The sequence below is a fragment of the Delphinapterus leucas genome, chromosome 3 (assembly GCF_059928025.1).
Source record: "Delphinapterus leucas isolate spDelLeu-1000000601 "Yukka" chromosome 3, BTC_Dleu_Yukka2, whole genome shotgun sequence".
Classification (NCBI taxonomy): domain Eukaryota; kingdom Metazoa; phylum Chordata; class Mammalia; order Artiodactyla; family Monodontidae; genus Delphinapterus; species Delphinapterus leucas.
In genome coordinates, this window is record NC_143131.1 from 28,513,178 (window position 1) to 28,533,280 (window position 20,103).

The 20,103-nt window shown below is 44.0% G+C and overlaps 1 protein-coding gene and 1 pseudogene across 1 annotated transcript in view; one reads left to right on the plus strand and one right to left on the minus strand.

Moving 5' to 3' along the window:
• Positions 1-4,499: 4,499 nt before the first annotated feature.
• Positions 4,500-5,851, minus strand: LOC149749522 (uncharacterized; annotated as a pseudogene).
• Positions 5,795-20,103, plus strand: part of NPR3 (natriuretic peptide receptor 3) — a 69,229-nt gene continuing 54,920 nt past the window's right edge. The window contains exons 1-2 of the mRNA XM_089908742.1: positions 5,795-7,042; positions 15,989-16,111. Coding sequence (XP_089764868.1) covers positions 6,286-7,042; positions 15,989-16,111 — 880 coding nt within the window. The 5' untranslated portion in view covers positions 5,795-6,285. The remainder of the gene's footprint in view (positions 7,043-15,988; positions 16,112-20,103) is intronic.

Consider the following 20,103-nt stretch of genomic DNA (forward strand, 5'->3'; position numbering starts at 1 on the left):
CAGGTTTAAGCTAGAGAACACCATTGTCCTTGACACACTGTAGATGTTTAAAAAGGTTTTTTGAATTGGACAAGAGCATTAAGCCCTGGGTCTCACATTTTTACAGCCTGGGTTTTAATACATTAGGACATTCTACTCTTTTCTCATTACTTATGGTAATATCCATGATCTATAAATTAAATACATTCCTTCCAGTACAATCCTCTTTGTGCTTCCATACAGCATTTTCTCCCATTTATCTTGAAGGTCTGGTCCCTTGCAGGCACCAGCCACTTCTATTTCTTCCATTTTTAAAACTGCTCTCTGATTTGCCCCACTTCCCCTTGCTCCCTTTAGCCTGAGTTTCTGGAGGAGCCTTAAAGCTGTAAAGGGTAGCTATGCGCATGAGCTCTTGTTCTCTTTGCCCCACTATGCAGAGGAAAGAACACTGAACAAGCTTCTGCCTCAAGCGTATCAGGAAATATCTGAGTCTGGGAATCCAGGGCCAATATCAAAGTGATTGCCAAAAAGTTTCCTCCAAAAAAGCCGCTGTTAAAGTTAAAAAAGAAGGCTTATTAAATAAAGTCTGCTGTGATCAGGCAACAGATAATTCCAAACAAGGTGCGCATAAACCATCTTGGTTTTGGGTTTTAAATTCATTCATTCACTCATTCCATAATGAATTTATGGAACATTGATCGAACACTTACTTGGTATCGTACTCTTCACCAGGCATTGAAGGGAATGTAATAGCAAGGGCTGCCATTTATTAATTTCCTACTGTATACGAAGCACTGTGAGTCTATCAATATTTTTTTTTCTGACTCTTACTTCTACAGCACCAGGGCAAGATCGTTATCTCCATGTTAGAAGGAGAAAACTGAGGGAAACGAGGAAACTGAAGGGCAAATAAGTGAGGAGATAATCTCGGGACATGTTGTGAGGCTTCCAAATGCGTGCTGTTCCCGCAGGACACCGCTCTGAGGACTTGATCCCTATCCAGACTGCTTCCTTGTAAATGGAAATAAAATTGAGTGTGATCACGACCCCGAGGGAGGCTGTGGGAACTCAGATGGGAGAGGTGACCATTGCTGAGGCTTGCAACTGTTAGTAAAACCTTAAGAAAAAAAGTAGGAGAGTAGGATGCAATGGCTGTGCATTTTGCCCTGAGAAAAATTCTCTAAAATTCCATTTTATATTTTTACATACCTTCTTAAGTCCTTTTTGGAGTAATGCCATGTACAACTAAATAAACCAGTTAAATGGAGTCAGAATCGTTATGGATAAAGTTGAGGCACATACACTTGTTTTTGTGAATCTAATGATTTATATTAAATGACTTGTCTATAAATCAACGGTGAGAATTCTTGATGTAGCTTGCAAATCCTAGAAAACCTCATGCCAGCAACTCAGGTTAAATCACAGATGAGTTCTACATTTTTCGGAAGTGTTTCTAATGTCATTTTATCTCAGGACATCTCCAAAGAAATGAAGAGAGATTGCGTTTGATGGAAACCTAGGAGGACAGTAATACAGAAACAAATCTGATCATAAGGAGATAAATCTGGTAGAGCAGCATTTTCAAAAGAATCCCTCGAGGCCACATTTAACTGCATTTTCTGATGAAAGTAAATCATAAGTTTAAATAGAAAAAATATGTAATTGCTTTTACTTACAGTGCTGGCAAAAAATTGTAGATTTGTATAAAAAGAAGAAAAGAGATCAATTAACAGAGTCCCTGCTAAGGAAAGCTAAAACCTAGAGGCAAGGTTTCAATTTAATTTTTTGCCCTTTATTGATTTTCCTCCCATGTCTTGAATGGATGGTTCCCTCTAAAAGATCAACTATATGTTAAAAACAAAATCTCAACACTTATTGAATTACAGAAATGTTCTTGAATTATGTGTAATATTCTTTCATCTTTTCTGCCTCTAGGGGGAAGTGTGTTTTCAACAATTCTGTCCCCAGAGGACACTTTCTTTGTGGGCTACAGGCTTCATAGGGTTATTCTTCAATATGACTTCAGGGCTGGCTTAACAAGGGAGAGGAGATACTCTTTGAAAGGCACTTTAGAGATTGCTGCCCGAATTCTGAGGGAGATCACATAGACTGTGACAGTTGGTAGAGAAAACTTCCTTCTGATATAGCATTTCTAACACATTTCAAAGAATCACCGGTTGAGGTTCCCTATAGAATGTTGTCTTCCCTGGTGGAAAAGGAATGCCATAGAGACATGATTTCATTTCACAGATGGAAAGCAAACAGCTGAATACTTTATAGAAAACTTGCCACTTGATTTTAGTAACAAAGTTAAAAAATATGATTTGTGGATATTGATGAGAGTTCTAAATCCTATAAAAAGTCTATTATTGATGTTTTCTGTAATATCACATTTAGGGCTAACATTGCTTTTTATTTGGCTAATTTTATTTTGCAGCATTTCCCTGTAACTTTCTTTTGTTTTCATTCAGTAATTGTAGTCAGAAAGAATGCACTCGGTGAAAAGGTTAGCAATCTTTTGAATGTTAAAAAAAGTGCTTCTTTTTTTCCCCATTTCAAGTTTTACAGAATTGAAGGGAACAATATTGAAAAATTGAGTCCAAGGGATGAGTTATTTCTATTGTTTCTTTTTTCCTACCTTCTTGATTTGATTCATCTTTGTGATTATGATGCTGCAAAAGTTATACTATAATCTATTAGTAATTGCGTTACTATGCTGCATATTTTCAAAACAGCTTCGTATAAAATCAAAGTTTGATGTAAAGCATGTTACTCCTTCATGAAATTTAACTTTGTTCCCAACACTCTTTTACATGGTATAATAAGTATTTATTTCTAATCCAATCCCATGTAAAAATATTCTCTGGGGATGAAGAGGTATTTATATTCTTTGGCCTAGATTCTCCACATAGAGAGTGAAGGGTCTCAGGCTAGGTGACTTCTAAAATTTTTCCAGCCCTAAGATTGGAGAACTTCATGATATGCACACTTTCAGTTGCCTGGGAAAATCTAATTTGATGGAAAGTGAATAAAACTGGTAATGTTAAATCCATATACATATATTACTTGGCAGGTCTTCCTATAATCTTGCGGCTATTTTCATTTGAAAAACTTTCTTCAAAAATCGTAAATTCTATAAAATGATGTCATGGGGATGTAATGTACAGCATGGTGACTATAGCTAATAACACAGTATTGCATATCTGAAAGTGGCTAAGAGCAGATCTGTAAGTTCTCATCACAAGAAAAAAAAGTTTTTGTAATTCTATGGTGACAAATGTCAACTAGACTTGCGGTGGTGATCATTTCACAATATATACAAATATCATATTGTATTATATCCCTGAGACTAACATAATGTCGTATGTCAACTACAATAAAAAAATCCTGCTCAATGGAAAAATTTCTGTTCAATGGAAAAATGTAAGGTGTGCTTTGAGCATTAGCAAGAGAGGTAACATTGGCTTTTCTGGTACTGCTGCCTAGTTTGGGGGCTCTCCCTTACACGGTTTGTCAGTGCTCTTGAATGACAAACTGGAAGTTGAGAGCTCTGATCCAAAGGCCACTGAGAGGCTGCGATACTCGCTCTAACATAAGTGCACTGACTACCCTGCCCGTGACCCTTGGCGCGAACGGGCAGCGCCTGTTAGGGGAGAGGCGTTCACACCCGGTGCCACTGAAACCCCAGCCTTTCCGACTAAGCCCACGTTACACAGTGTGCGGAATCATATCGCCGTTGGCCAGTGTTCCCCAGACACGGGGCATAGCGAGCAGTAATAGTAAACCTTGGTTCCTTCACGTCTCCTGGCAACCAGTTTCGAAATCCATTAAGACCCTTGGAATTCGGGATTTAGCTTGTTTCTCTCTCTCCCTCTTCCCTCCCTCTTTCCCTTCTTCCCTCCCTCTTTCCCTTCCTCCCTCCCTCTTTCCCTCCCTCCCCCCTTCCTAAGAGTTCAGGGGGATTTTATTGCTGTGAAGCTCTACATCTCAATTTCCAGTATGTGAGGACTACCCTTTGTGTGGAATTAAATTGTACACAGATGCCTCGTTTGCTACTGGTTAGCAGCTGTAATAAAATAAATGAAAGTTTTCGCAGGAGTAATAAGGTCCTACGTGAAGATTCAGGGATCACAGTGCATAATCTGAACTCTAAATGCCCCGGAGGATGAGACGTTACTCATAATTACATTTACGGTGCCAGAAAGAGCGATAAGGAGGGTTCTGTTAAAGGTGACGAGCGCTGATGCCTGAAATTGCCACATCTCCGGAAACCCCAATTTGCCTTTTTATCGTCACAAATGAGAGCGACTGCACTTTGAGGCCTCGGCGTTAAACAAAGAAAAATAAAACAAAGACCAAAAAGCAAACTCAGCGCCTGGGGTGGTGGCATCGGGGTTACAAGTCGGCTACAAGTTTCTGCCGAAAGAGGGCGTTGGTCTCAGACTAATAGAAATTTGTGGACACGGACGCCCAAATGAAAGACCATTTTCAAACATTCTCAATTTATTTTAATTTGTGGGACTTCAGTGTCAGAATTCACCCGTCCAATGTAGTACGTTCCCACTGCAAATGACCTCGGTGTGTTACCACGTTCAGAGGGTCAAGCTCCACATTCGGACCTGCCCTGCAGCGCGGCGGACTCCGGCGAGCCTCCTCTGGCCACGGACTTCTCCACGGCCGTTTCCACCCTCGTCTCCACCGCTGCTGTGCCTGTGACAAGTGGCAAGACTGGGTCTTGGACGCAGGACCTTCCTCGGCACTACCGAAGCCGGAGCACAGGGTCTCGCGCTGCCCGCAGGAGAAGCGGTGGGATTTCCGAGCGCACGGATTGGAGCGGAGGACGCGCCTCCACCCAGGGGACCCTCGGGGTAAAGCTTTAGGGCGAGGGTCTCTTTATTTAATTACCTGGCTTAGCAAGTAAAGCCCAGAGGACGCCTTGGAGATGCTTTTCAAGCTTTCTTTCTGCCACCTTCAGAAGAAATGTTCTCTCGCCTTTGGAAGCAACAAGTTTAACTTTTCTGCTCGCAGCGCGCCGGCGGAGGTGTCAGTGCGCCGGCGACCCTGGATGCCCGGCAGCACTGCGACTCTGGCGCGAACTCGCGCGGCTCTGGGGGAGGAGGCCGGCGGGGGTGGGGAGCGCGGGAAGGAGGGATAGCTGGGACGCCTGGGCTAGCTGGGCGCTCCAGGTCCGCGACCGAGCCGTCTGCCCCGGGACCTTGGTCCCTGTTCCCTGACCTTGCGCCAGGGGACCGGGAAGGTCGAGTGCACGCCCCGAGTGGGCGCATCAGGAGGGAATGTGGCTGGAGTGAGAAAGAGGTGAGAGTCAGCGGGACCTAGGGTGTTTTTTTGTTTTTTGTTTTTTTTTTGCAACGAAACCACCAATTTCCAGGGCCACCTCCTTCCTTTAATCCTGTTGTGTTTTGCACGGCGTGGTGTGTGTGTGTGTGTGTGTGCCTGCGCGCGTTTCTTTACTTTCAGACATATTTCCATTTTTAAAGCCCGGACCTGGAAAGACAGCTGCCGCGTGCGGGCCAGGGAGAGGCGGGGACCCCGCTACACCCAGGTGGCTGTGTAGCGCGTTGGGGGCTCCCGCCGGTACAGAAGTGGGCGACTGTGGCTTTAAGGAAAAGGCCCAGGTCTGGCGGGGAGCGGGGAGTTAGGGACAGGGGAGGGGTGGGAAGAGTAGGGGTGCGGGGAGGAGTCCTGATGTAAGAATGTTAATGAGAGGCTCCCCTAGCCCAGCCGCCACCCCCCCACCCTCCCCACCCGCTGGAAATACAAGCTGGGCCTCGGCGCGCCTTGTGTGGTAACACGCTCCGCCGCTGCCACGCTATTTAAACGCGGGTTATGGATTCAGGAACCGGCGCGAATCAATGAGATCAAACGCGAGGGAGATGCACCGTCAATTACAAGCACTTGGACAAGTCTAACTTTTTCTTCTTTTACAAATACGCTTTCAAAAGCAACCTTAGCAATGCCCAAATAAGAAGCCACCTCTAAGCAAAATAGTATATATAAAGGGAGGGCGAATATATATATTTATAAAAAGTATATATATAAATATATTACAGACGTACAGGTTTACACCCAGTGAACTTTTTTTTTCTTTTTTTTTTAAACGAGTGGCATTGCAAAGGAGGACTCTTCCTCTCTCTTTTGGCGAGTTAGTGAAGGGGGTATTCTGTTTTCTTAGAGCGCCCAAGGGGGCGCAGGGACCTCGGAGAGAAGAGTGGGGAGGAAAGAGGAAGGGTCGGTGGGGGGCAGAGGGCGAGTCCGCACCGAGGGCAGGCGCTTTCCTGCGGCACGATGCCGTCCCTGCTGGTGCTCACTTTCTCCGCGTGCGTCCTGCTCGGTTGGGCGTTGCTGGCCGGCTGCACGGGTGGCGGTGTCGGCGGGGGCGCGGGCCCGGGCGGCGGGCGCCGGGAAAGAGAAGCGCTGCCGCCGCAGAAGATCGAGGTGCTGGTGCTGTTGCCCCAGGACGACTCGTACCTGTTCTCCCTGGCTCGGGTGCGGCCGGCCATCGAATACGCGCTGCGCAACGTGGAGGGCAACGGGACCCGGCGGCGGCTTCTGCCACCCGGCACTCGCTTCCAGGTGGCCTACGAAGACTCGGACTGCGGCAACCGCGCACTCTTCAGTCTGGTGGACCGCGTGGCGGCGGCGCGGGGCGCCAAGCCCGACCTCATCCTGGGGCCTGTGTGCGAGTACGCGGCGGCGCCGGTGGCCCGGCTAGCGTCGCACTGGGACCTACCCATGCTGTCGGCCGGGGCACTGGCAGCCGGCTTCCGGCATAAGGACACGGAGTACTCGCACCTCACGCGCGTGGCGCCCGCGTACGCCAAGATGGGCGAGATGATGCTCGCCCTGTTCCGCCACCACCAGTGGAGCCGCGCCGTGCTGGTCTACAGCGACGACAAGCTGGAGCGGAACTGCTACTTCACCCTCGAGGGGGTCCATGAGGTCTTCCAGGAGGAAGGCTTGCACACGTCCGCCTACAATTTTGATGAGACCAAAGACTTGGATGTGGACGACATCGTGCGCTACATCCAGGCCAGTGAGCGAGGTGAGCAGGAGTGCGCCTCGGGCCCCAGGCCCTAACCCAACCGCTCTCCGCGGCTCTCCCTACACGCTGGTCCGCTCCTCTGGGGACCCCACTACCCGCTGCGGCACTGAGGGGAGGGGCATGTGAGCCCGCAACTCGCTAGTGCTCTGGTCCAACAGGTGCTGTCAAAGCTCCTGGGTTTTTTCTTTCTCGCTTCCCTGGCTCCTGTGCCGGGCTTGTGGTTAGGGGCTCACTACGGGTGCCCTTCTCCAACCAGGGTCTGAAAGCGTGACGAGGCCGAAGGAACTTGTTACCCAGTCTTTGCCGACGTGCGCCCCCTTCGAGTGCGGAAGTGTACGCTCTACAGCAGACGCTCCGCCTCACGGTCCGCTCCGGTCTCCGGGTTTCCCGGCTGCTCCTCGCACAGATCCCAGCTTTCTTTTAAAGGCTCATTGTATCGCCCTTCTCATTCCTTCCCTGGCCCCTCCAGCCGCTTATGAACGGGCTTCTGTGGTTTCCATCAAAAATGCCTCGCAGTGTCTGGACTCTGGCGACACTCACCCCGGCGCGTTCGGCATCGCGGTCTAAAGCGCCGGCAGCTAGGCTTTGCTAGAGCGCGCGCGCTGGGGAAGCGGGCGCTGAACCTCCTTTCCACGTCCCCCCGCCCCCGCCCCCTTGAAATTTTCTCCGCGGGTCTTTGGGGGTTTGAATAACCACCAACCTGGCCAAAGAGCTCAAGGCTGAGGCTAGTGTCTATGGCTACAGGGAATGGGAGGAGAAGCGGCTGGTCACGGATATATAATCGCGGAATCCCCTAGTGCGGCTGCCTCATTGTACTGCGATGGCGGGCGGAGATGCCAGCATAGCGCAGCTCCCTCCTTACCGATGTCAGGTTTGGGTGCATATCACTCAGGGTATCCTGCCTGCTCCCGCTCGGCGCGCACGCGCCTCGATTGTCAGTGGGGTGCAACCCCAACAAAGCTCCCCACTACCCGACGCGGGGAGACGGAAGGGGAGAGGGGCCGAGCCGGGCGCGGGGCTAGCCCACGACTTGGCACGGCTGGGCACCTGGGCGCTGGTCGTGGGAGACAGCGCAAGCGGAGGCAGGGGGCCTCAGGAACAGGTGAGAGTGGGTAAAGGTTCCGAAGAGGATGGCGCTGCGGTCATCCGCCTTCCCAGTTTGACTACTTCGGACTCGGAGTGAACGCACTTTTTAGAGCGAAGAGGCGGGAAGTGTTGACAGTGGGGATGCACGGCCAAGTTTTGAGCGTTCGAACTCCAGGCTGTCTGCGCCGAATTCCTGCCAGCCAAGCAGGCGGGGCGCCGACTTCGCTGATTATGAAAAAGGGCACTTGTGTACAATGGCTGCGGATTCGCCACGCCAGGCTGAGAAAGCCACATCTGCTCTCCCAGTCTCAGTCCCCAGGTTACTGCAGACCCCTGCAGACCTCGGGCTGCTCTAGACCCCGAACCTGATTATTCAGCTCTCGCTCTCGAGGGCTTGGAGCTAGGAGTTGGAGACTTCCCAGCTTGGGCTGGGGATGGGGGTGTGTCCCCCTACGGGCGAGATCCGCGGTCTGCCAATGCGTCCGTGATGCTACTGCCCTGAAGGCCTCAGTGCCAGCGGTGATCTCCTCGCACGTGGCCTGGGATTCGTGGCCGAGGTCAGCCCAGAAGAGGGCAGATCGAGGCCACCGGGGGCCCCTCAGCCTCACAAGGGTGTGGCTGAGCCAGAGGGTAGGGAGGGCGTCAGGGCCCTAGTGGGCCTGGGGGCTTCAAAGAGCTTGGGCTACAGTCTTGCTGCTGATTATTTTCTAAATCCGAAAGCCTCGTAGATGTTCCCAAGCCACTTTACTTTTTTTTTTTTTTTTTTTCCCCAAGTTTGAATCTAGTGGTGAAAGTTTGCTAGACTGACCGGTATGTTTTACAGGTGATAAGGTTACCATTCTTACCCTAAAATACATTTCCAACAGTGACTTGGCAGTTGTTCAGAAATATAAAACAAAATAATTTCTCCCCTAAGCCCTCCTCCCTCCCCTGAAATTCCCTACTCTCAGGAGAGAAAGCTGCTTGATAACAAAGCTCTCTCTGGGGGTCTTTTAGTTTTACTAATCACCTTTATTTCATCATAAGTGGTTAATGGGTTAAATAGGGGTCCAGTACAAGGATTTAGTGGCGTTTGAATTTTCAGAGCTCTTGGCCTGGCTGAGGCATTCACTGGGGAGGGAGCTTGGGCTGCCATAAACCTCTGTACCTCAGGCTCCTCAGGTAAAGTGGGGGGGATGCTGGGAGGAGCAAATGAGCTATCTTACAGGAATGCCCTGAAACAGTGCAGATGCCTACTGAGTGCTCAATAAACCTAGGTTTTATTAGCGTTGTTATAATTATTTTATATATATGGTGATAATCTCCTTTACCAGAAGGCGAGACCATGTCAAGGGTGAGAAGCAGACCCCCTGGATCTGGTGGCCGCACTCAGCCGCTGCAGGGCCTGCCCAAGTCTCTTACTTTCTCAGAGGCCGAATTTCCTCTTCTGTGAAGCGGAGGTGGGATGAGAATCAGGCCTCTTCAGACTGGTATTTGGTGGTTCTGATTTCTGCTCACTCAAGTGTAAAATGGAACTGACTCTATTTTTGTCTTTGAAAATTCCATATTAAATATCATAGAACTAGAGAGTCACCCCCCCGCCTTTTGAAGATAATGCTTTTAGCATCTTTTTGGACTTAAGTTCATCTTTAAAATCAGTTCACAAAAGTTTTAATCTCTCTTTTTTTAAAAAATTAATTAATCAAGGTTTTGGCTGTGTTGGGTCTTCGTTGCTGTGTGCAGGTTTTCTCTAGTTGCAGGAGCAGGGGCTACTCTTCGTTGCGGTTCACGGGCTTCTCATTGCGGTGGCTTCTCTTGTTGCGGAGTACACGCTCTAGGCACGCGGGCTTCAGTAGCTGTGGCACACGGGCTCTAGAGTGCAGGGTCAGTAGTTGTGGCGCACGGGCTTAGTTGCTCGGCGGCATGTGGGATCTTCCCGGACCAGGGCTTGAACCCATGTCCCCTGCATTGGCAGGTGGATTCTTAACCACTGTGCCACCAGGGAAGTCCCAAAAGTTTTAATCTCTTAAAGGGTAAAACTGATAATGCCACCATCTCTAATAATAATATAACTAAAATTTCATTTGGCTACGTGTGTGCTATAGAATGAAAAACTGAGGGGTATTATTTATTCTTCTTAGGGATTTACTATCAAAATCAATAATTAACGTTTTTTCTCTCATGTTTTTAGCTAACATATATCACTAAAATACACACACCTGAGCATGTATTATTTTTAAAAAGTCAACTACTACCCTCAATATTCTATACTCAACGATAAATTTATTTTTAAAAAGGGAAGTTTAAAAAGAAATATTTTTTTAAGCAATAAAAGCCAGCAGTTGTTTTGTCTATACATCTCATAAGATGCAGAGCCAGAAGTGTGTGCACACAACATTTTTGTATGAAGAACTGTAGTTTTATCTTTTTAGTTATTAATATGTCATTATTCTTGGCCTGCATAACAACTGTAGTGATAACAGTATTTAATCAGTAGAAGAGTCATTTATTTTTAGAATTAGGCTGGGGTAAATGACAGAGAGGTTGATCAGAGTTTTTAAGCAAAGAACCCATGATAAATGTAAAATAACTAATTCATAGCAGGGGGTAAAAGAAGCATTGTAGGCTGCGGTGTAGAAATTCTGAAAGCCTTTGGAGTAGATGGAACTTTGTGAACAAAAAAAATAAAGGTGCAGTCTCTATTTTGCAAATGAAACCTATTGCTTATGTAAAGTAAAAACAGCCAGAGAGAAATATATATTTTTAAATAATAGATTTTATTTTTATGAAAGTTATACAGCTATGTAGTTTAGAAAGTCAGAAAACGACACAAGTCTTACTAGGAACAAGAGTTTCCTATCTCCTGCTCCCCATATCTCACCTCCCAGAGGCAACTATTTTCAAGTCTTGTAGCTATGTCTGTAGGTATTTGACTTCATACCTCTAAATAACATTATTTTTTATTTTTTTCACGTTTAGGTCTTATTTCTTGCCATCCCAGGGGAAGATAGTGATTTAGTTTTCTTCTACTGCCTGTTAACCACACACTCAAGCTTTCCTTCCAGTCATCCTTTCAATATGATCGTGTCAGGTTTTTTTTTGGTTAACTCAGTATTCAGTGTCTGTATTATTATTACCTTCTAAATGCTATATGTAGTTGAGCCATATAAGCCACTACAATGATATTTCTTTATTGCCCTACTTGTTTTCCTTGGGGTTAAAAATATAGTCTATTTTTGCTTAGTTTCCTATGAACTTATAACTAAATCATCTACCAATTCTCTATTTTAAGCCTCCTGAGTTGCTCCAGTTTGGTTATTTTCTAAGCATACCACATGGTTGCCACTCTGGATTCTTTCTTCCACATCCTCTGCAACTCTGTCACCTCTCCCTTTTGAGCTAGATCCCTATGTGTTCCTATTTCTTGGTTTATGCCCTTCTTTTGGTGGAGCACATCCTCCAGGAGCTTTCTGAGAAAGGATGGATGAGAGCTAAAGTTTGAGACCTTTCATGACTGAAATTTCTTCTTCCTACCCTTATACATAACTATAGAATTCCAGGTTGGAAATAATTTTTCCTCAACATTTGAAGAATTGTCATTTACATTCCAGTGGTGCTATTGGAAAGCTTGATTCGATTGTGATTTTTGACCTATTGTTTGCTATTTGCTTTTTTTTTCTGTAAGTTTTTAGAATCCCCTTTTTCTCCCAGTGTTTTAACGTTTCATTTTGATTGTACTTGTGTGCCCATATTTTGCCGTATGCCCTTTAGGGTATTGAAGGGTAAGTCTCTTCCGTTCACAAACTCATGTCTTTTAGTTCCGGGAAAATGTCTTAAATTATTTCTTATATTCCCTCATTTTCTCTGTTCTCTCTTTCTACAATTTGTTTTATTTGTATGTTAGGCTTTCTGATTTGGGACTCTGTTTTTCTCATCCCTTTTCTCCTATTTACCACCTGTCTTTTAAAAAAAATTCCTCTTACTTAGATGTTTCTTTGGCTACTCCCACAGTTACTATTGAGTTTTAGTTTCAAATTTCTGCTGTCATATTTTCAATTTGCAGTACATGGCATATCTTGTTTTGCTTCCATGGAATAACCTCTCTTTTCCCTTGTAAGTTTAGAACTAAATAGAAGATGGATGCAAGAGTCAGATGGAGAATATGAAAATGTCATTTTTATTATTGATAACCTATTGGAGGACATGGCTTTAGATCTGTTGCCAAAAGGGCCTGCCTGCTATTACTTCCCCTCATAATTAGGCAGGGTCATCCACTAGATCACAGGTAGCACTGCAGGCCCCCCTCCAGGACACGCCCCTTACGACAGGGTGAAAGTTGCCCGTAATGCGTACTCTCTGCAAGCAGACACGCCCCAAAGAGGAAGGAAGAAAGGGCTGAGTCCAGTGTGCCCAGTTGTCTTTTCCAGACTCAGCAATCAGACAGTTCCCTCCTTCTCCTCCCCCATGGGAATGGGAGGAGAGGGACAAATGAAGGCACATGGGGAGATGAAGAGTGGCCTTCTGTTAGAGGTTGCTCCAAATGTAAACCTGAAAGGGGGAAAGGGTATCACCCTAACTCAGGTATGCTTCCTGGGTTGTTCTGGGGTCTCTGAACTGACTTCTCTGTCCACCCCTTTGTACTTCTCTCTGCTGTTCTGAGAGTGATTGCAAGAACGTGTCGCAGTAGAGGGAGAAGCCACTTAACAGAAGACACTGGGGGAATCAGATAGTGGAGGGTAACATGGAATATCACATGTTCTTTGGCAAGGGGGAAAAAATAGAGCAGAATGATGAAAAGTCTATCCAGGAACTTGGAATCACATCATCATTTCCTCTTCTAGAAGTTTAACAATTTGACCAAAAATGTTAGTACTTATATATTTAAATATCTATTTAATATACTTAAATATACTCAATATATGTTTAAATATTTATATATTTAAATATACTTAAGTGTAGCAGAAATTATTTTAATTGACCTCCACTTAAGCAGCTTGCAGCGTTAGCTGATGCTCTCCTTTTCTCTATAAACTTTATTGGCTGTCTGTGAACGCTGGTAGCTGGTATACTTCTCCCATGTTTGCCAGCACATTTCTCATAAATCTGTTTAAAGCAGTTGTACTTATTATTATAAGTATGCAATTTAATTAGTTATTATGTAAACTGATGAAACATGAGTAAGAAGAGAAAGCTATTTCAGTGAAAACTATTTTCAACCTTCCGAAAGACTGTATAGAGGCATGTTGCTAAAAATACTTGCTGTTGAATTAGGCATGAATTAAAAAGCCATAAGAGATTAAGGAACATTCTACAAATGTAGAAGGACTCTGCATTCTGACTGTTCGGCCAGTGTCATTAAGTGCTTGCTCCAACTTAAACTGGGCGATAATGTGCACTATGGGTTTGTTTTGTGGGAGAAAAACAATACCTGACCCATGAAGATGGGAGTTAGGATTTCGTTTTCAGAATTGGACCACGTTGTCCACACAAAACAGATGGGATCTACAATAATTCCAGTCTGCTCAGATAGGCTCAGTGCTGCTCTGTGTCACTCTTGCTTGGTCCAAGCAGGTACTGACATTTAAAGAAAGAATGTGTCTATCACAAGGGGTTGGTCTTAGTGGTGATGGGAAGAGAGAGAAGGAGAAGGGCCAGGGCTGTAAACATAGAAAAGAAGTGACAGAGAGGCCAGTGTTGGGCACAGCCCATCCAGGACTTGGGGAAGCCTGTGCTGTGGCCTGAGGACACAGCCTGTTCAGGCCTGGGCCAGGTGTAGCTCTTAGACGGATGCTTTGGGTTATCAAGACCTGATGCCTTTGGATGCTTGAACCCTGCAGCTGATCTCCCTGATTCTGACGTCACCCTCACTAACATCCTTCTGCTTATAATTTGGCTCCTCAATGAACACTCCCAGGTCTATGTCGGCACAAACGTGTTTGTGACCACTGTGGTCCTCATTGAAATTAATCTTCACTTCAGATTATCTAAAAATATCTGTTAGGTTATTGGGACTCTGCTCCCCCAAGCAATGACTCTAAAACTTGTCCAGCCTTAGCCCAGGCTGTTTTGGGAGACACCTTGGCTCTTTTGTCATTTAGAGGACTAGAATCAAATCGGAGCTAAAACAAGTGTCTAGATCACAGTGAGTAATGAGAAGTTTCTTCAAAAGCTTCCTTACTGAAACATCTTGAAATTTGACTATTCATCCCAAATATATAACTATATTTCCAGGCACAAACAACACCTACTCCCACAGTTATAAATCTATCGGAGTTTTGTATTGTTTTAAAAACTTGTTCTGCAGACTTTGAGCCTGTCGCCTGAGCCCTTTTGTCGTAAGAAATGTCAGAGTCATGATCTAACACTCTGAATTAACCTGTGCAGTAAACGAAATGTCAACAAGAGCCTGGCCCTTCGCGCAGGCTGCCAAGGAGGCTTTGGCACAGCCTGAAGTTTGTTCTGCATCTTTCAGCACCCATGCTTTTACAAAGAACATACACAACCTGCAGGGCTGGCACGCATGGCGATAATGTGGTTATGGCACCCAGGCTTCTCCTCTCCTCCATGTGTGCAGAAAAGCACAGCGGGCACTGTCTTGGGGGCCAGGGGCCATCAACAGTGATCAAAATAACTGGATGAAGGCCAGGTCCCCACTTCCCTCTCGTCCGTTGCAGCTCTTACGTGGCAGACAATACTATTCTGCTCTTCTGCAGCTGCTTAAAGCCTCTCAGCTCTGACAGTGTGGTTGTGAACTGAGAGCACATGGGGAGGGACCTGGAATCTCGGTAACTATTTCCTATATATGTTGAGACGGCTTGAGAAAAAGGGTTCTACATTCAGACTGCAGAAAGCCTGTAGCACTGGCTGCATCCTCTGATTTGCCAAATGAAAGCTTTCTCAGGAAAGTAGGTTTACTATTGCTAGTAAAAGCATAAAAAGCAGTTGACAAGCCTCACTAGCTTATATTGGGCAAATCTGGTAATTTATTTGAAGTATTTTTTTAAAGGAATTCATTCTGAAACAATTGTGTATGTTTGGAAAAGATGTAAGAACGTATAAAGCACCTCCTATAGCCTTCAGCCAGATTTTCACCAATGGTTAGCATTCTGCTGGTATGCTTTGTCATTCTGATCTCCCCCTTCCCTCCCTTGCCCCTCCAAATATATACACATGTACATATACATGCACAAATATTACTATCTTTTTATGAACCATTTGAGAGTAAATAGAGCTATCATGCTCTTTTACCCCTGAAAACTGAAGTGTGTGTTTCCTAAGAACAAGGACATTCACTCATATAACCACAGTAGAATTATGAAAAGCAAGAACTTTAACACAAACACAATACTATTATCCAATTTACAGACCTTATTCAAATTTCTCCAGTTGTCCCAATAATGCTCTTTATAGAAAAACTTTTATTATTATTTTTCTAAGGTCCAGGATCCAATCCAGGACCACACACTGCAGTCAGCTTTCTGTTTCTCTAAGTCTCTTTTAGTCTAGAACATTTCCTCAGGCCATCTTTGTTTTTCATGAAAGTGACCACTTTGAAGGGCGCGGGTCCGCTATTCTATACACTGTCCCCCAAGCTGGGTTTGCAGCGGCTTCCTTCTGATTAGATTCAGGTCGCCCACTGTGAGGTTTGGGGCCCGGAGTGTGTTACACTAGGGGACTCCTGAGTCTGCTCCCATGGTGGGTGATGTTGATGTCCATCACTTTGTTATGGTGGCGATGGATAGCTTTCTCCACTGTCAAGCTATTATTCTGCCCTTTGTAATTCATGAATAATTTGTGAGGATTCTTTAGGACTTTAGCCGTGCCCTGTTCCTCGTCCTCCGTGCAGGGGCGTTTCACGCGTCTGTTTGTTCCTCCCCGCAGTGGTGATCATGTGTGCGAGCAGCGACACCATCCGCGGCATCATGCTGGCGGCGCACAGGCACGGGATGACCAGCGGAGACTACGCCTTCTTCAACATCGAGCTCTTCAACAGCTCTTCCTACGGTAACTCTGCCTCCGGTTTCCCCTCCCACTGCCAGGGTGTCAAAAAGGGATTGTGAGACAGGGCCAATAACTTGAGTCATCTCTGTAGATTTGATTTCCATAGATAGGGTTTTAGAAATTTGTGATTCTGAACACTCCCACTTCTCATAAGGTCTCAAGCTTTCCTTCTCTGAGAACTCAGAGCAAAAAGTTACCACCACCTGTGATGCCAAGGGACTTGGGGAGAACATAGCTCACTCCAGCACTCCAAAAGATCATAAATCCAGGCCCTGAGGACCCCTCCCCAGTGCATTTCCAACTTTGGGTTGCCACCATGATGGACTGCTGGAGTAATTTTAGAGAGATTTGGACAGAATTTTTAGTAGCATGGAATAGACTCGAACACATCAACGTAATAGAATAGAACATGTCAAAGTGTGTCACACATAGCATATGTATGGTTTCATACAACTTTTATTTTAGGAATATGATTACATGTTTGTGTGTATATATTTATGCATGTTACACATGTATTTGTAATGGGCCACAATGTGAAATAAATAAAATAACCATTACTGTAAATCGAGGTAAAAAATTTTGAAAGGTGCTACTCCCAGTCCCTCCTCCTTCCAGATTACTGTCTCTTAGCTTCTCTTATAAAAAGTTGGGGAGCTTGGGCTTCCCTGGTGGCGCAGTGGTTGAGAGTCCGCCTGCCGATGCAGGGGACACGGGTTTGTGCCCTGGTCTGGGAGGATCCCGCGTGCCGCGGAGCGGCTGGGCCTGTGAGCCATGGACGCTGAGCCTGCGCGTCCGGAGCCTGTGCTCCGCAACGGGTGAGGCCACAACAGTGAGAGACCAGTGACTGCAAAAAAAAAAAAAAAAGTTGGGAAGCCACTAACAGTTACAATCAAAAGCATTTAACTCCTTAAAATGGATCTGGGGAAGTTCCCAGGGTTCCTGTGAAGGAGGGTGTTCTAGGAAGTCATCAAGATCGCAGGTATAAAACATTTTCCCCAAATGTGGTTAGGGCTCTCTCTGAAGTAAACAGTGTAGGGCTATGGACCATTTTCTCAAGTACTGCACATTGGCAGTTACAGGGGAACTGTAAGTGTGTGTATCACGAATAGCATGTTCATGCTGAGCTCCACTTCTCAGTTATCATGGTCGAGATATAGTTAGATGGGATCTAAACCTTAAAGCATATGCCTCAGTTTCCTGCTCTGATAAGCTCCTGGCTTACTTAAGCAGTAGGTCATTGTGCATAAACGTAATGAATCACACTTCTCACGGGAATAAAGCAAAGTTGTTGAAGCAAAAGTAACCTCTCTTCCTGTAGCGGATAAAATTGAAGATTTGAGGCTTGCAGGATAAACACCCAGTTTTCCCTTGCTTGCTCCCATCACTGTCTTTCCCCCTATCTTTACACAAGCAGAGTGGCAGTTTTGCTTCTTGACCCAAGATCAGAATGTAATTACATCATTGGTTACGGTATTGAATTCGTCGAGACAGTGGTAGAGACTGGTGAAAAATGAAAAAAATTTATTCTGAGTTTTGCAAGTTGGCTACTGCAAGCATAGCATTTTGGCGCAATGCATGTGAATGCATGTTATAAGTGAGCAGGTACAAATTAGGTACTGGAATTCCTTTCATCCACGGATAGAGCTTGCATTACTTTTCCCTGCTCATTACAATACACAAGTATTATAGAAAATTTGAGAAACATAGAAAAGCATAGGGAAGAAAATAAGTTACTGAAACTCTGCCATGCAGATAAAGGTACATTGATAATATTTAGATGTCCGTCTTGTCTATTTTATTAAAAATTATATATTTATGAAAATTTTTCAATAAAATGATCATACTATCTATAGTATGGATACATAGTATTTTATAATGCTGATATGCCATCTTTCTTAATCAGTCTTTTGTTTTTTAATATTTATGTTGTTTCCAGCTTTTTGCTGTAAGAGCAATGCTATATTGAGTTGCCTTGCCATGTGCATTCATGTGTGCACATACATACACACGTAGGTATGTGTGTGTAATCTGTAAGACAAGCTTCTAGAAGTAGAATTCTGGGTCAAATGTTACATGCATTTAAATTTTGATAGATATTGCCAAAGTTGTCCTCTAAAGAGGTTTGCCAATTTACATTTTTGCAACGGTGTATGAGATATTTTGTTTTCCTGTATCTCTGTCAACCCTGTATCATCTAACTTTTAAATTATTTTATTTATTTGAATTTCTTTTTATGTCCATAAGCAGAGTTTTGCAGTTTTCTTTATTTGAATTCTGCACCATTCTTGCTGAGTTCATTCTTAGACATTTTATGTTTTTTGGTTTTTATTATGTTCATGATCTTTTCCTATTACATTTTGTAACTGTAGTTGTTATGTAGAAAACAAGAATTCCACATATTAAATCCTCTGTTCTAATAGATTTTCTTAATCACTTTCAAATAATAACAGTAGTTATGCCTCCATTTTGATAGTTGAGTGTTATATTTATCTTTCTTTTCTTACTGCATTGGCAGTAGCCTCTAGAATAATATTATATAACAATGGTGATACTTAATTTCTAGTATCTTGTCAGAAGTAGATGTTAAAATGTTCTTTAGTTTATGAAGTGGTTTTAAAAATTGGAAGTGAGTGCTATCAAATATATTTTATATATATATTTTATCTGTACTCTTAATAAACTTCCTAGTATTGAGCCATTATTGTATTCTTGGAAGTAAGCATAGTTTGTCATGATTTTTTTAGATGTATTGCTGATTTTAACTTTTTAGTGTTTTACTTACGATTTTTGAATCTATACTCATGAGATTAGACAGTTTTCTTGCATTCAGGTGGTATTGTCAGATTTTAATATCAGGTTAATATTAGCTTTATAAAATTAATTGGGACACTTTCCATTGTTTTTATGCTCTAGAACAGTTTATATACCATAAGAATATTCCTTGAAACAATTCAACTCTCTATCTGGACCTAACTTCTTTTCAGAGGTAATTTTTGGAAAATTAAAAAACAAATCTATTTTGAAATAATTTTAGATGTACAGAGAACTTTAAAAAAAATAGAGTTTGTGTATACCTTTTACCCAGATTCCTCTAATGTTAACAATTTAAATGGGCATAGTACAATTATCAAAATAAGAAAATTAACATTAGTACAATACTACTGACTAAACTACAGGCTTTATTTGAAATTTACTACGTTTCCTCCTAATGCTCTTTTTCTGTTCCAGGATCCAATCTATTTAGTTGTGTGTCTTCTTTTTGTTTGTTTGTTTGTTTGTTTTGCGGTACGTGGGCCTCTCACTGTTGTGGCCTCTCCCGTTGCGGAGCACAGGCTCTGGACGCGCAGGCCCAGCGGCCATGGCTCACGGGCCCAGCCGCTCCGCGGCATGTGGGATCCTCCCGGACCGGGGCACGAACCCACGTCCCCTGCATGGGCAGGCGGACTCTCAACCACCGCACCACCAGGGAAGCCCAGTTGTGTCTTCTTAATCTTCTCCAGTCTGTGATAGTTCTTCAACCTTTCCTTGTTATTTATGACCTGACACTTTGGATAAGTCTGTTATTTTGTAGAATGTCTCTCAATTTGGATTTATCAGGTGTTTTCAAATGATAAGTTGAGTTTACACATTTTTGGCAAGAATACTACAAAAGTGGTGCTGTATCCTTCCTAGTGCAAAATACAAGTGCATAAGAAGTCATGTATATGTATATACATATGTATATGACTTATTATTGGCTTTATGTATGTATGACTTATTGTTGGTGATTTTTGGGACAACTTTTTAAAACTTATTTTCCATTAGTTCAGTTTTTCTGCTTCTTGAAAACTGAATTGCATGGAGTTATACAATGTGCTCTGATACAATCTACCAAATCCTTGGTTTTTCTTTTTTCAAATTTTTAAAAATTTATTTATTTTATTTTTTAAAACTTTTTACTTTATATTGCAGTATAGTTGATTAACAATGTTATGATAATTTCAGGTACACAGCAA